The 12,735-nt window shown below is 39.1% G+C and overlaps 1 protein-coding gene across 4 annotated transcripts in view; it reads right to left on the minus strand.

The window, feature by feature from the left end:
• Nucleotides 1-5,285: 5,285 nt before the first annotated feature.
• Nucleotides 5,286-12,735, minus strand: part of DDC (dopa decarboxylase) — a 305,481-nt gene continuing 298,031 nt past the window's right edge. For all 4 annotated transcript variants that reach the window (XM_039336392.1, XM_039336393.1, XM_039336394.1 and 1 more), the window contains one exon: nt 5,286-7,535. In XM_039336392.1, the coding sequence (XP_039192326.1) occupies nt 7,326-7,535 (210 nt within the window). In that variant the 3' untranslated portion in view covers nt 5,286-7,325. The remainder of the gene's footprint in view (nt 7,536-12,735) is intronic.

A 12,735-nucleotide genomic window follows, 5' to 3' on the forward strand; every position in this document is an offset into this window, starting at 1 on the left:
GTCCGGCAAGGCTGTATACTGTCACCCTGCCTATTTAACTTATATGCAGAGCACATCATGAGAAAGGCAGGGCTAGATGAATCAAAAGTTGGAATTAAGATTGCCGGGAGAAATATCAACAACCTAAGATATGCAGATGATACCACTCTAATGGCAGAAAGTGAAGAGGAACTAAAGAGCCTCTTGATGCGGGTGAAGAAGGAGAGTGCAAAAGTTGGCTTGAAACTCAACATTAAGAAAACCAAAATCATGGCATCCGGCCCTCTCAATTCCTGGCAAATAGATGGGGAAGAAATGGAGGTAGTGACAGATTTTATTTTTCTGGGCTCCAAGATCACCTCAGATGGGGACTGCAGCCAAGAAATTAAAAGACGCTTGCTCCTGGGGAGGAAAGCTATGGCAAATCTAGACAGCATACTAAAAAGCAGAGACATCACCCTGCCAACAAAAGTGCGTATAGTCCAGGCCATGGTTTTCCCAGTTGCAATGTATGGCTGTGAAAGTTGGACCATAAGAAAGGCTAAGCGCCAAAGAATTGAGGCCTTTGAACTATGGTGCTGGAGAAGACTCCTGCGAGTCCCTTGGACTGCAAGGCGTTCAAACCGGTCAGTCCTAGAAGAGATCAACCCCGACTGCTCTTTAGAAGGCCAGATCCTGAAGTTGAAACTCAAATACTTTGGCCACCTAATGAGAAGGAAGAACTCACTGGAGAAGGGCCTAATGCTGGGAAAGATTGAGGGCAATAGAAGAAGGGGACGACAGAGAATGAGATGGCTGGATGGAGTCACTGAAGCAGTAGGTGTGAACTTAAATGGACTCCAGAAGATGGTAGAGGACAGGAAGACCTGGAGGAACGTTGTCCATGGGGTCGCGCCTAGGGCAGTGGTTCTTAACCTTTTTGAATGAATCGCCCCCTTGAGCCAATGAGGAAGTTGTCATCACCCCACTTCCCCAACATAACCCCTCAATCACAACATAGGAAATAATTCTTCAATTTATGCAAACCTTTTTTTGTTTCCTTTAAAATTGTCATCAGGACATATCGATGCAAATAATTTATTTCCAGTCTTTTTCCCATATCTCCCATATTCTGGCTAATGGCGCGCCACTGTATGGGTAGACGCTGCTGCGCAATGTGCATGAAGATAAGTGATGCATATTCACATATGTATGGCATTCTGTACTGAAGCTAGCTGGAGGAACATTTGAAAACACAATTCAATCCATTAATAGCGAGCAATCTGATGTTTTTGTATGACAGATATACAGCCATTCACTGTATGAAAAAGTGAATGTGTGTCCCCAAAACTTCTTGCTCCATCACCCCCATATTGCCCCCTTTTCGTTCCTTCACCCCCATGTCACCCCTTTTCATTCCATCGCCCTCCTGAAAAATGAAATCGCCCCCTGGGGGGCAATATCGCCCAGGTTAAGAACCACTGGCCTAGGGATATTAAAAACAGTGGGGAAAGTCCATAGAAAGCCAACTTATGCTCTATCGCCTGTTTCTAGGGACAGGGAAAGTTATCTGTCAGGACTAAAGGGGTTAAGCCCTCTGGGAAGAATTTAATTTTCCACCAGTGAATTATCATCATCTTCCAGGGCCTTATCTGAATTTCAGGCATTCCTGTCTCAATTTTCAACTGAGTGTTTGATGTCCCACTAGGTGCAGCTAAAATGGATCACAGGAATTTTTTTATGTATGGTTTCTAAAGAGTTTTTCTTCAAAAAAAAAAAAAAATCCAGTTGTGCCCCATAGAGAATTTGGGTCAATGTTTTAGCCTCAAAGAGTTTTAAGGCTGCAGGGACTCATTGTGTTAAAAAAAAGTGTTTGAAAGCACTTGAGGACCTAAGAGCTGATTCCATTGTGTGATCCAGATGAGCCTTCCAAATACTTTTCATATGGAAAACCACCCCAAGGTACTTGAAAATATTGACCTGTTCTAGATTAAGTCCTTTTTCTCTCCAAGAATATTGAATAGATCTTTTAGCAAAAACTAGGATTTTTGATTTATCAAAATTGAGGATCAGATTATTTTATCTACAGTATTTTAATGTTGCTGAAATAGCTCTCTTGAGTCCAATAGCGGTTGATTTTTGCATTATGTTGATTTTTGCATTGTGCTAAATTGGGAGTATGGAAGTCTGAGTTATACAGAAGATTAATCAGGGAATTAATATAAAGACTGAAAAGGGAAGGGGGCAAGATACATCCTGGTATACTCCTCTTTGTACATTTATTGAGCTAGATATAATCCCTTGTGGGTTACATCTTACTTTTAAGGTGAAGTTAGAATATAGTTTTGTATGAGATAGAGAAGGCATTTATCAATAGTAGTACTCTTTAGTTTATCCCAGAAGGTACTTCTGGATAACGAATCAAAGGCCTGTTTAAAATCAAGGAAGGCCACAAAAAGAAAGGATTTCTTTTTATCTATATATTTTTGTACAAGATAGTGAACTACAATCAACTGTTGATCTCCCTTCCCTGTATCCAGCTTTAATTATGGCCTCTGACATTATCCAGTCTTAGATGCTTAGCATACAACTTGCTAACAATGCTCAGTAGATTAATAGGCCTGCAGTTACATGGATCATTTTTATTGCTCTTTTTATAGATTGGTACAATAATTGCCATTCCCCAATCTCTTCACATACATCCAGTCTGGTCTATAATTGTAAAGAGAGATGCTAAAAGGGGTATCCACCAGCTATGGTTCTTTTTGATTATTTCTGGGAGGACACAATCAGCACCAGGAGCAGTGGTGGGATTCAAATATGTGAACAACCGGTTTTCTATGTGGATGCCACTTCCGGAAGTCCATTCTGGGCCTGGGCAACAAAAAATTAGCTACTGGTTCTGCTGAAGTGGTGCGAACTGGCTGAATCCCACCACTGACCGGGAGCCTTATTAACCTTAAGGATCTGATCAGCCAGGATACCTTTTGTGGTGTAACTGGATGCCAGTAAGGGACTGGGTCCAAATTAATTTGGCTCTCATTGATTTCATGTCCATCTACAACTCTCTAAAGCATTCCTCCCATGCCTGTGTTGGTACTTGGTTAGTTATGGGAGGGAGTGATTTTCCCAGTCCTCTACTGATATGGCAAAAAAGAGATGCATCTTTCATCCTAACTGATTGAATTAATTTACACCTGGACTCCTTCAATGCCACATTTTTCTTTTCTTTTAAAAAGGCCTGATATTGAGTCTTCAAACATCTTAGATAGCGTGTTTGATCCTCAGAAGGGAAGTTTTTATTTTTTTCTGTACTCCTTATTACATGACCACTTTAATTGTATACACTCCCGATTAAATCATTTTCCATTCTTTATGGCCTGCTTTCTGGAATGAGGCAATGTTCCATTGGTGAGAAATCATTTCAGATTGGCAGTTAAGGTTTCAAACACATCTAGATATGATCCTTGAAATTTACTTTCTAGGAGATGTGCATACAATTCTAGAGTATCTGAAGTGTATATCCATTTGATGACTTCAATTTCATTTTTTCAGTCCATTTAATTTCACTTGGGTATTATAGTTATCATGTCTTGGTGGATAGATTGAGTTAGCTCATTGAAATTTCCAGTGGGATGTCAAAAGTGATCACTTTCCATGAATCTACCTCCATCTTCTGAACAAAATTCAAAATGTCACATGATATTATCCAGTAATCAACTGTAGATTTTCTTCCTGCAGCCCAATAGGTGTATTTTGCTGGGTGGTCCCCACTTATGGAACCATTAAGGATACATAGGTCCAGATGTCCAATCATCTGCCTTGCCCATAGACCTTTTAGGTTTTTAAATTTTCCAGAATATAGGGGTTCTATTCATAATGGATCTTAAATTAGTTTAATAATGTACAATCATTTGGTCCCATCCTAGCATTTAAATCCCAACCTAAAATTATTGTAGCTGTGGGATATAAAATTTTTCTATGTGCTCCCAAATATTATTGACCAGATTATTCTTATTACAAGAGGGAATATAAATATTTAAAAGCAAAACCTCCACCTCTTTGGATGAGAGTAAGGTAGTCACAACCTATGGCTGTAAAGAAGGCAGTGAGATACACTTAAATTGCAGAGTTGTGGTAACTAGGATCATTATACCACCTTTAGATCTCCCACCTGCCTTGCTTGGGGCAGCTGAGATAGACTTAAAGCCATTTAACTCCACCTCTGAAGAGATCCAGGTTTCTTGTAGGAAAAAAACATCAAATTGTGATATATAGCAAAAAAAAAAAAAGGCAGTCTTTTTATGGGACTTAGCAGCTAGCAATATTCCAGATTAGAAGGGAAAGAGGATAGTCATTTGAAGTCCATCAGGACAAGAAGGCAAGAAGAAGGTGTGAGGTTATTATATTGGGCTGGGAGGTCATCAATAGCCAATATGGCCTCCTCCAAGGGATGACTTGTCTCATATACGTCCTGAATCAGGTCTTCTTCGGAGTGGATTACTTTATCACCATTTAACAATGCTTGCTTGTAAGGGGAGTCTGCTGAAGTGTTGGGCAAAGAGATGTTAAATCATGCTACATCTGGCTCTGTGTCATTGAAGGATCCCTTATCCATCCCAATTTGTTGCTGGAGTCCCCATGGAAAATCCCAATGAAAGTAATGAAAGTAATGGCTCCTCCTCAACTGCAGGATCCTCTACTGGCTCAAGAGGATTCAGACTTCTATTTTTCATATAGCCATTTTCAGGTAATCCATTATTTGCTGATGGGAAAGATACAAGTTCTCTAAGTGGTTCAGCTATGGCGATTGTGACCGACAAGGTTTTCTTCAGATTTTCTAGTTTAAACAGTATATTTTCTTGTTCTTTATGTGGTAAGGAGCCAAAAGCATTAATAAGACCAGCTTCTGTACTGAGAACATCTTCATCAAGTAAGACTGATTGACTCCCACAGTCTTGCTCTCCCCAAGGTTGGAACTGAAGAAGCAGCAACCTTGGAGCTAGCATATTAGCTACTAAAGGTTTAACCTTTTCATCACAAAAGATTCTGGTACCTTTTCCCCAGACAGCAGACAGTCAGGTTTGCATTAGTAGCTGATTCACTCCTGACCCCCAGAGCCTCTGGTGCACAAAGAAGCACTTTGTAAAACAGGTTGTATTTGTGTCTCTTCTCCCTCCAAAATATTTGTTGAATTTCAAACAAGGTTTGTGATCATTAATAACTTTCTCAAGTTTCTCAAACTTAAATTTGAAGTTTAAATGTGTTAGGATGCCTCCATAGAAGAAGGGACAAACGGGGTAAAAAGAGAGAGAGAGTGCCTCAAATGCTTTGGGTATGCTTTTACTTTTTTAAAAAAAAATTCTTTCATTACAATATCACATTCCAAGAAAAAAGAGAATTGATTGTATTATAAACTGTAAGTCTCTATATATGGACCCAGTTTTGTGTAATACTATATTGTAGTTAATTTGTCACATTAAACACCAAGACACCAAGAGTTCTAATCCTGCCCAGGGCATGAAGCCAGTTAGATGACCTTGGGTCTGTCACCTCTCTTACTTTCTTACTTTTAGGAAGAAAAAAATGTCATGTCGCTTCTAAAAAATGGGGCAGTTTTCAGGTATCCAAAATGATTTGAAGGGATTGTTTTCAAGCAAATATGTGATATAATATTCTAGTTTTTATACTTTAAGAAATATGTAAATTCTTTATCATGTCACTATTACATATATTTACAATTTACTCATATTCTTGCATAGTGGTGCACAAATGTGTACCTGGTTTGGAAAAAGCTGCACAAAACAATATTTTCTGCACATGAAATTAGAGGCAACGTTGCAAGGAGTTAGCAAGTGAGAATAAGAGATGAGGAGGTGATTTGTGCAATAATTTGGTGATAGGCCAGGAGGAAGCACAGAGTGAGGAGGTGAAGAAATATATATAGCCATAAATATTGAAAACAAAGGGTCAAATTCATAATAATGTGTTTCTTTTTTATGTATTAGTTATATTTAGTTCCTATCTGATTACAATGTGTTGATGTATTAATAAAAAAAGAAATAAATAAATGTGCTGGTTTTCTAAGTCAATATTCTATTTGAGTTTGATGCCATTGCTCTAGAGCACGGGTTGAAGTTAAGATATAGCAATAAAAACCCCAGTTTTTTTCTAAAAAAGGGGGGGAAAGGAATGCTAAAAATGAAAAATGAAAAAATGAAAATATTCAAAAACTGAGATGAAAATTGCAATGTCAGAGATAAGGTGGTTGTTATTAGAAAAGAAGCACTAACCCTGTCTACCTTCCCTCCAAATGTCATTTTTTAATTTGCTGCACTGCAACAAGTGACAACAGAATCTTCTAGCTGAGCAAACTTTTATCTAATAGTTCTGATCTTTATGATTTGGTATCATCTGCCACAAGGCATCATCACTGGCCTAAAAAGACAATTATTGCAGGCAGATTGATTCACTTTTATATTCTGCCAATAACCATAACCTCAAAGATGCTAGGGTCAAACAGGAGAAGATCATAATTGTCAGGGCTTACAGTCAGGTTCATACATACTGAGACAATAAGGTTTTTGGCATTTGGCCTCTGTACATCACACACTGAATCTGAAATAAAATACTCAAGATGTGAGCAAAGTAAAGACTTGCACCTTTAATTCACAGAGTTTGATAAAAGTATGCATTAACCATTGAGGAATTATAGCCATTTTCATGCATCCACCCCCAATTTATTGTCCCAATATATACAACTCTCACTGTATTTGGCAGTTTTCAGATGCAAAATATTGGTTGCTCTTTTAAAATGAAAATATTAGACAAAATGATTCATGGTTTGATTGAGAAAAAAACATTATTAGTAATCCTCACTTAACAGCAATAATTGGAACCAGAATTTATTATTAACTAGCATTGTCATAAAGCTTGATGCCACATAACTGTGCCATTAGCAACAGTATTTGTGGTGCTCTGCTTGTTATGAAAATAAATACAGATTGTTAAGCAAGGATATTATGTCTCATCATTTGCAACTTCCTGCCGGCTTCTTAATGGACTTTGATTGTTAGAAGCAGGCAAAGAAGGTAGCAAATAGCAATCACATGAGCATAGGACAGACATTGTGACAGCCATAAAAATAAGGATCACTCATAACTACCATTCGGTGCATGCTGTTATAAATTCAAGTGGTCACTGAACAAGTGGTCATTAAATGAAGATTACCAGTATTACTCTTTTACTTATAAACCTACTCAACCTAATTACAGTACTGTATGTTCCTAGTAATATCAAACAAGTATCAGGCTAGACAGAATTCATACTATCCTTTATATTTGGAGTTGAATCCAGCCTTTTGTCTTTCAGTCAGTACTCTGTTTTTGTGTTTTCAGAAGTACAGTTGCCATTGTTGTGATGTGCTTCCAAGCAAACTGGATATGGGTGGATTCCACTGTGCGGGCACAAATTGCAAAACGCAGCACAAATTTTCCTCTCAGATGACATGGAACAAGATGAATCTTCCTGGCATCATTTATGTTTTTAAGAAGCACTTCATTAAGTTCATTGCTGCCCTAGAATAATGATAAAATATAAAATAATAATTATTTATGTTAATACATGACATTCTTGAAGTTGTGTCAGAGATACATTTGAGTCTTTGTGGGCTGTTATAATTTGTGAGACAAGGATAACATTGTTCATATTTATATGGACTGCTTTTCACCCAGTATATATTGAAATATTCAGAATACCATCAGGTCCAGCTTATTTCAGTTAATGAGGCCTAAAGAAAAAGATGTAGACTTGTAACCATCTAGCCTTCATGGTTTCTTGACCATTGACCCTTTCATTTGAGTTAACCAATGAGAGTTGACTGGTTGATCTAGAAAAAGGAGAAAGCATTTTTGCATGATGGTATGGGACACTTAAATTTACCCACTTCTGAAAAAAAATGCTAAATCCAGATTTTTTTCTGACTATTACCCAGTAACAGATACCCCTTCTTGGGACAAAAGTTAATATCTACAGAGATACTAATTATCCTTTAAAAAAAAATAAATTGACTTAAGCCTGATTTTGGAACCGAACCAGCCATACAGCCATAGTCACCCTGATATCTTGAACAAAAGAAGACAGAGGGAGTGCAACTCTTTTGATTCTGTTTGATCAATAACATTTCCTAGATTATATTCTATGGGCAACATGTTACATTGGGAGTAACATGTTACAATGGGTTACTCCTAGCTGAAGGGATAATCTTATAAATATTATCCTGTGCAGTACCCTATGGCACTGTTCTATCTTCAGTACCCCAGTATGATTCTAAATTCTATGTTCTAATATAAATGTGACTCAGCTCTACTTTTCTGAATAGCTGAATTAGGAAAAATTGAGCACATCCTAAATGCAGGTTGTGTTTAAATGCAGTGATGGAGTGAATGAAAGCCAATAAGGTAAAACAGAATCCCAGTAAGATGGAAACTTTCTGGATGAACAATTTCAGAGTTCAATATTGGTGGACTTACCTGTTCTACACAGGGTAATAATCACTTAGAAAGAACATGGACATCATTTGGTGTTCTCCTAAACTGATTGTTATCAACGGAATTAAAGATATATCCATGGCTAGAAATATCAACTGCTAGCCTCTTTTTAATGAATAGGTTTTGTTAAATTTTGTTTTATGTTGATTTAATGCATTTGGTTTATTATGAATTTTATTGCTGTTTTTATTATAAACTATTTGACAATCCTTTAATATAAAATGTATAAACATACCAAATAAATTTTTCAAAATTTAAATTCAAAAGCACTGAGTCTTTGGCATCATATAACCACTGGGCATTATGATGTTGAGAGACAGTTAAGGATTTAAAATCTATGGTGCTAATGTGTGTGGGATTTGCTCCAGCGATGGAACACCTACAACTCCAGAAGGCAAGATGGTTTACTAATTAATCATTCTCACTGTCAGGAAATTACTTCTTATTTCCAGGTTAGATCTCACTTTAATAAGTTTATACCCATTGCTTCTTGTCCTGCCCTTGGGTGCTTTGAATAATAAATCTACCCCCACCCCTTCTCTGTATTGGAAGACTGCTATCAGGTTTCCCCTAAGTCTTCTCTTTTGTTGGGCTAATTGTACAGTACCTGGTTCCCTTAGCCATTCATCATATGATTTAGCCTCCAGACCCCTAATCATCTATGGTGTTCTTCTCTGCACTCTTTCTAGTCCTCATCTTGTTTTGTAATGTGACTATAACAGGATTCAGTATTCCACATGTGGCCTCACTAATGTAGTACAGAGCAGTATTACCACTTCTTGTGATCTTGACACTATCCTTCTATAACTGCATTGGCTTTTTTGCTAGTTGTAGCAAAATTCAACTCATACGTAAGCAGTGGTCCCCTGAAGGACACAGATCCTTCTCACAGATACTACTGTTGAGCCAGGTACTACTGTTTTTCCTTCCTTTACCTTTCTCAGTACTGAACTGCATTTTGTTGGATAATTAGTCAACTTGGTCAAGATCCTTCTGCATCTTAAGTCTACCTTCTAAAGTGTTAGCAATTTCCCCGAGTTTCCACAAATTTGATGAGCATCCCTTCAATGACATCTATGTCATTTATAAAGGTATTGAAGAGAATTGGCCCAAGACGGTACCATGAGGTAGCCTACTGCGTTCTTCCCTCCACATAGATATAGTTCCATTGAGGACTGGCCACTAAGTGCTATTGGTCAGTTAACTGCAAATTTCTCTGGTAGTGGTACTATCCCACATTCTTCTATCTGTTTTATTTCACCTTTACCATCAAAATGTTTTCTTATAGGAGGAAGAATTTTTAATTGTTTTATTTTATAACAGATCATAGTGTGTGTGTGTGTGTGTGTGTGTGTGTATATATATATATATATATATATATATATATATATATATATATATATATTTAAGAAGATTAAAAACATGAATCCTGGGAATATTCATGGCAAGAAATAAAATGATCACCAGGATAATAAAAACTATAAAATTTATTAAAAAGCGCCTAGCTTTCGCCGTCACCTGCCGGCATCCTCAGGGCTAATGAGCCAGGGAGTGAGAGAATCACTTTTAAAGGCATGTCAAAGTCTGCGCACGACTCCTCAGCCTCGTCATCGGGCCCGGTTGGTATGACTGCGCACAAATGGTCTGTTCTTTCCTGTTCATTTCAATTGCGTGTTCATCATCATCCATCCTTCTTTCCCTTGGTCTTAGGGTGGATGGGTAAATATCTCTCTTATTATGGTGGTCCCTATGTTTTAACCCTTCCCCCCCGGGTTCGGGTAGTAATACACATTTCATGTTTGTTTTGTAATCCTCCTTCGTCCCATTGTTCTTCCTACGGCGAGTTTTTCCTTTGATTTCAATACTTTCACTTCTTATGCAAACGTCATCTGGATGATCTTGCAAGTCCTTCCGAAGTGGATGCAAACCACCGGTGGTCTGGGGCTGGAGGGTAGATTGTTCAGTCACGGGAGGAGGGGGTGGTTCCCTAGCTACCATTGCATCCAGCTGCTTTGTGCGTACTATACTGTGATTAGTCAGTCCGGGGGGAGTGGCGGTAGAATTGTGTTTTCGCTCCCCCCCCCGGGTTCAGATGGCAATACACATCCCGTCCCTGTCTTGCACTCCCCCTTAATCCCATGGTTCCTCCTACGGTGGGCCCCTCCCTTGGCTTCAACACTTCTGCAAACCCCGTCTGAGCAATCTCGTGGATCCCTCCGGGGTGGATGTAATTTGCTGACGATCTGAAGTTGGGGGCTAGATTGTTCAACCGTGGGCGGGGGGTGGTGGTGGTTCCTTAGCCACCACTGCGCACAGCTGTCTTATACGCCCACTGCTACGGGTAATCTGTCCGGGGAGGGTAACGGTGGGATCATGTTCTATTTGATCGTCGCAGCGTCTCTCTTCGATTCGCCTCCTCCCTCTTACATCGTTGTTATCTATACGGGTCCTCCGGAGTTCTCCGGGATGCGCAAACGGGGGGCGTGATGGTCCGGTCTCCTGTATTTTCTCTCCCTCTCCAATGCCGTTCGTGGGTCCACCTCCGATTGCGCTCTGTAGTTCTCTCTCTCTCAATCTGGCCATCCTGGTCCGACAGGGGGGCCTTTCCTTTCTTTCCGAATCGGCCATCATATTTTTCTCCGTGTGTGGGTGAGCTGTCACATCCAGAGCTCCCTCTCCTCTTCCATTGGTCATGTCCTCCTTTATACAGGTCGCACCACCTCAGGTATTCATGGTGTCCGAATTCTGGATTTTGGTTTCCACCACCTCCTTAACCCTTTGGGGCTGTAATAATGTTACAGATGTAGTAGAGGTGTTCTCCGATTGTCTTTCCTCATTCGGGCTGCCCCGGATCAATTGGGGGGTTGGTTGCTCCTCCTTGATGCCGTTGGGGTTATTACTGGGACGTCGGGGGTGTTGTCGCTGGTTGTTCGTACTCCACAACCTTAAAGCCATATATGCCGGGCACAGATCCACATGCCGGTTGATAGAATTACTGTCCGAGAGCCATGCCTCCCTAAGCAGGCGGCCCCCCTTGGTGTTGTCACTAGCCAATACGCTAACCTCACTGAAATTGAATTTGTGATCTAGCTCCGCCATGTGTGCCCATATTTGGGAATGTTGATCTCCCCTTTTCACTGCTAATCTATGTTCATGGACCCTTGTCTTAACCCGTTTGGCTGTCTCCCCAACATAATTAGATTGGCAGTCCATACAATTGATCTTATAGATGGCTGCCGATTTTTCAATGTTGGGGAGTGGGTCCTTAGGGTGCATTATAGTTTATTTAGTTTATTTAGCATGTGTTGATTTTTTCTTATTTTTTGAGTTTTCTCTTTTTTTTCCGGGCGGAAAAGTGAGAGTGAAAGTAAAATGGCGTTTTGAAAGTTTTTTTTTCTTTTGAAAGACGGACTGGCTAAACTGTTGTTTAATACTGCTTTCCTTTTTAAGTTTTTCTTTATCTTTTGGGAGCTCTTAAATTGATTCCATTTTATCCTATTTTACCTTATTTTTAACTTTTGGACTATTTATTTTTTATTGGTATTTTTACGAAGAAAGAAAGATAAATTGAAATGGCTTCAAAACGACAACCAGCTACTACAGCTCCTAAGGTAACTTCTTCTCCTGCCACCTCTACTGTGCAACAACAACTTAAAATAATACCCTCAGTGCAGCAACCTAAAACTACTCCACCCTCACCTCCCCCATCTGGCACATCAGCACAAGACATTAAAGAAATAATGGTAAGTGCTGTGTCACAGTTTAGGGAGGAAATGAAGCAACTTTTGGAACAGAATAAATCTGAAAGCAAGGAAGAAATGAAGAAAGAGATGAAGGAGCTTTTAGAACAGAATAATACTATATTGAGGGATGATATACTTCTAGCTTTATCTGGAGTGGCCTCAGTGGTTGTGAAGCTGGACTCTAGAGTGGAGGAAATTGAAGAAACAGTAGAACTTTTGGACTATAAATTCCAAGATATGGAGAAAAAAGTGGAAACTTCACAAGATGATATTCTTATGTTCCAGTATAGACAGATGGAATATGCTTTGAGAATAAGGGGCCTGAAAGAAGATAAAACTCAAGATCTGATGGAAATGGTGATTAATGACTTGGCTGTTATTTTGAATATAGACAAAGATGAGTTACGTGGGGAAGTGGAAAGAATTTATAGAGTTAATTCTTGGATTGCAAAACAGAGGAATCTGCCTAGAGATGTGGTGATATA

The sequence above is a fragment of the Crotalus tigris genome, unplaced genomic scaffold (genome assembly GCF_016545835.1).
Source record: "Crotalus tigris isolate CLP2741 ecotype Arizona unplaced genomic scaffold, ASM1654583v1 scf7180000017666.379230911805:20528666, whole genome shotgun sequence".
NCBI classification, from domain to species: Eukaryota; Metazoa; Chordata; class Lepidosauria; order Squamata; family Viperidae; genus Crotalus; species Crotalus tigris.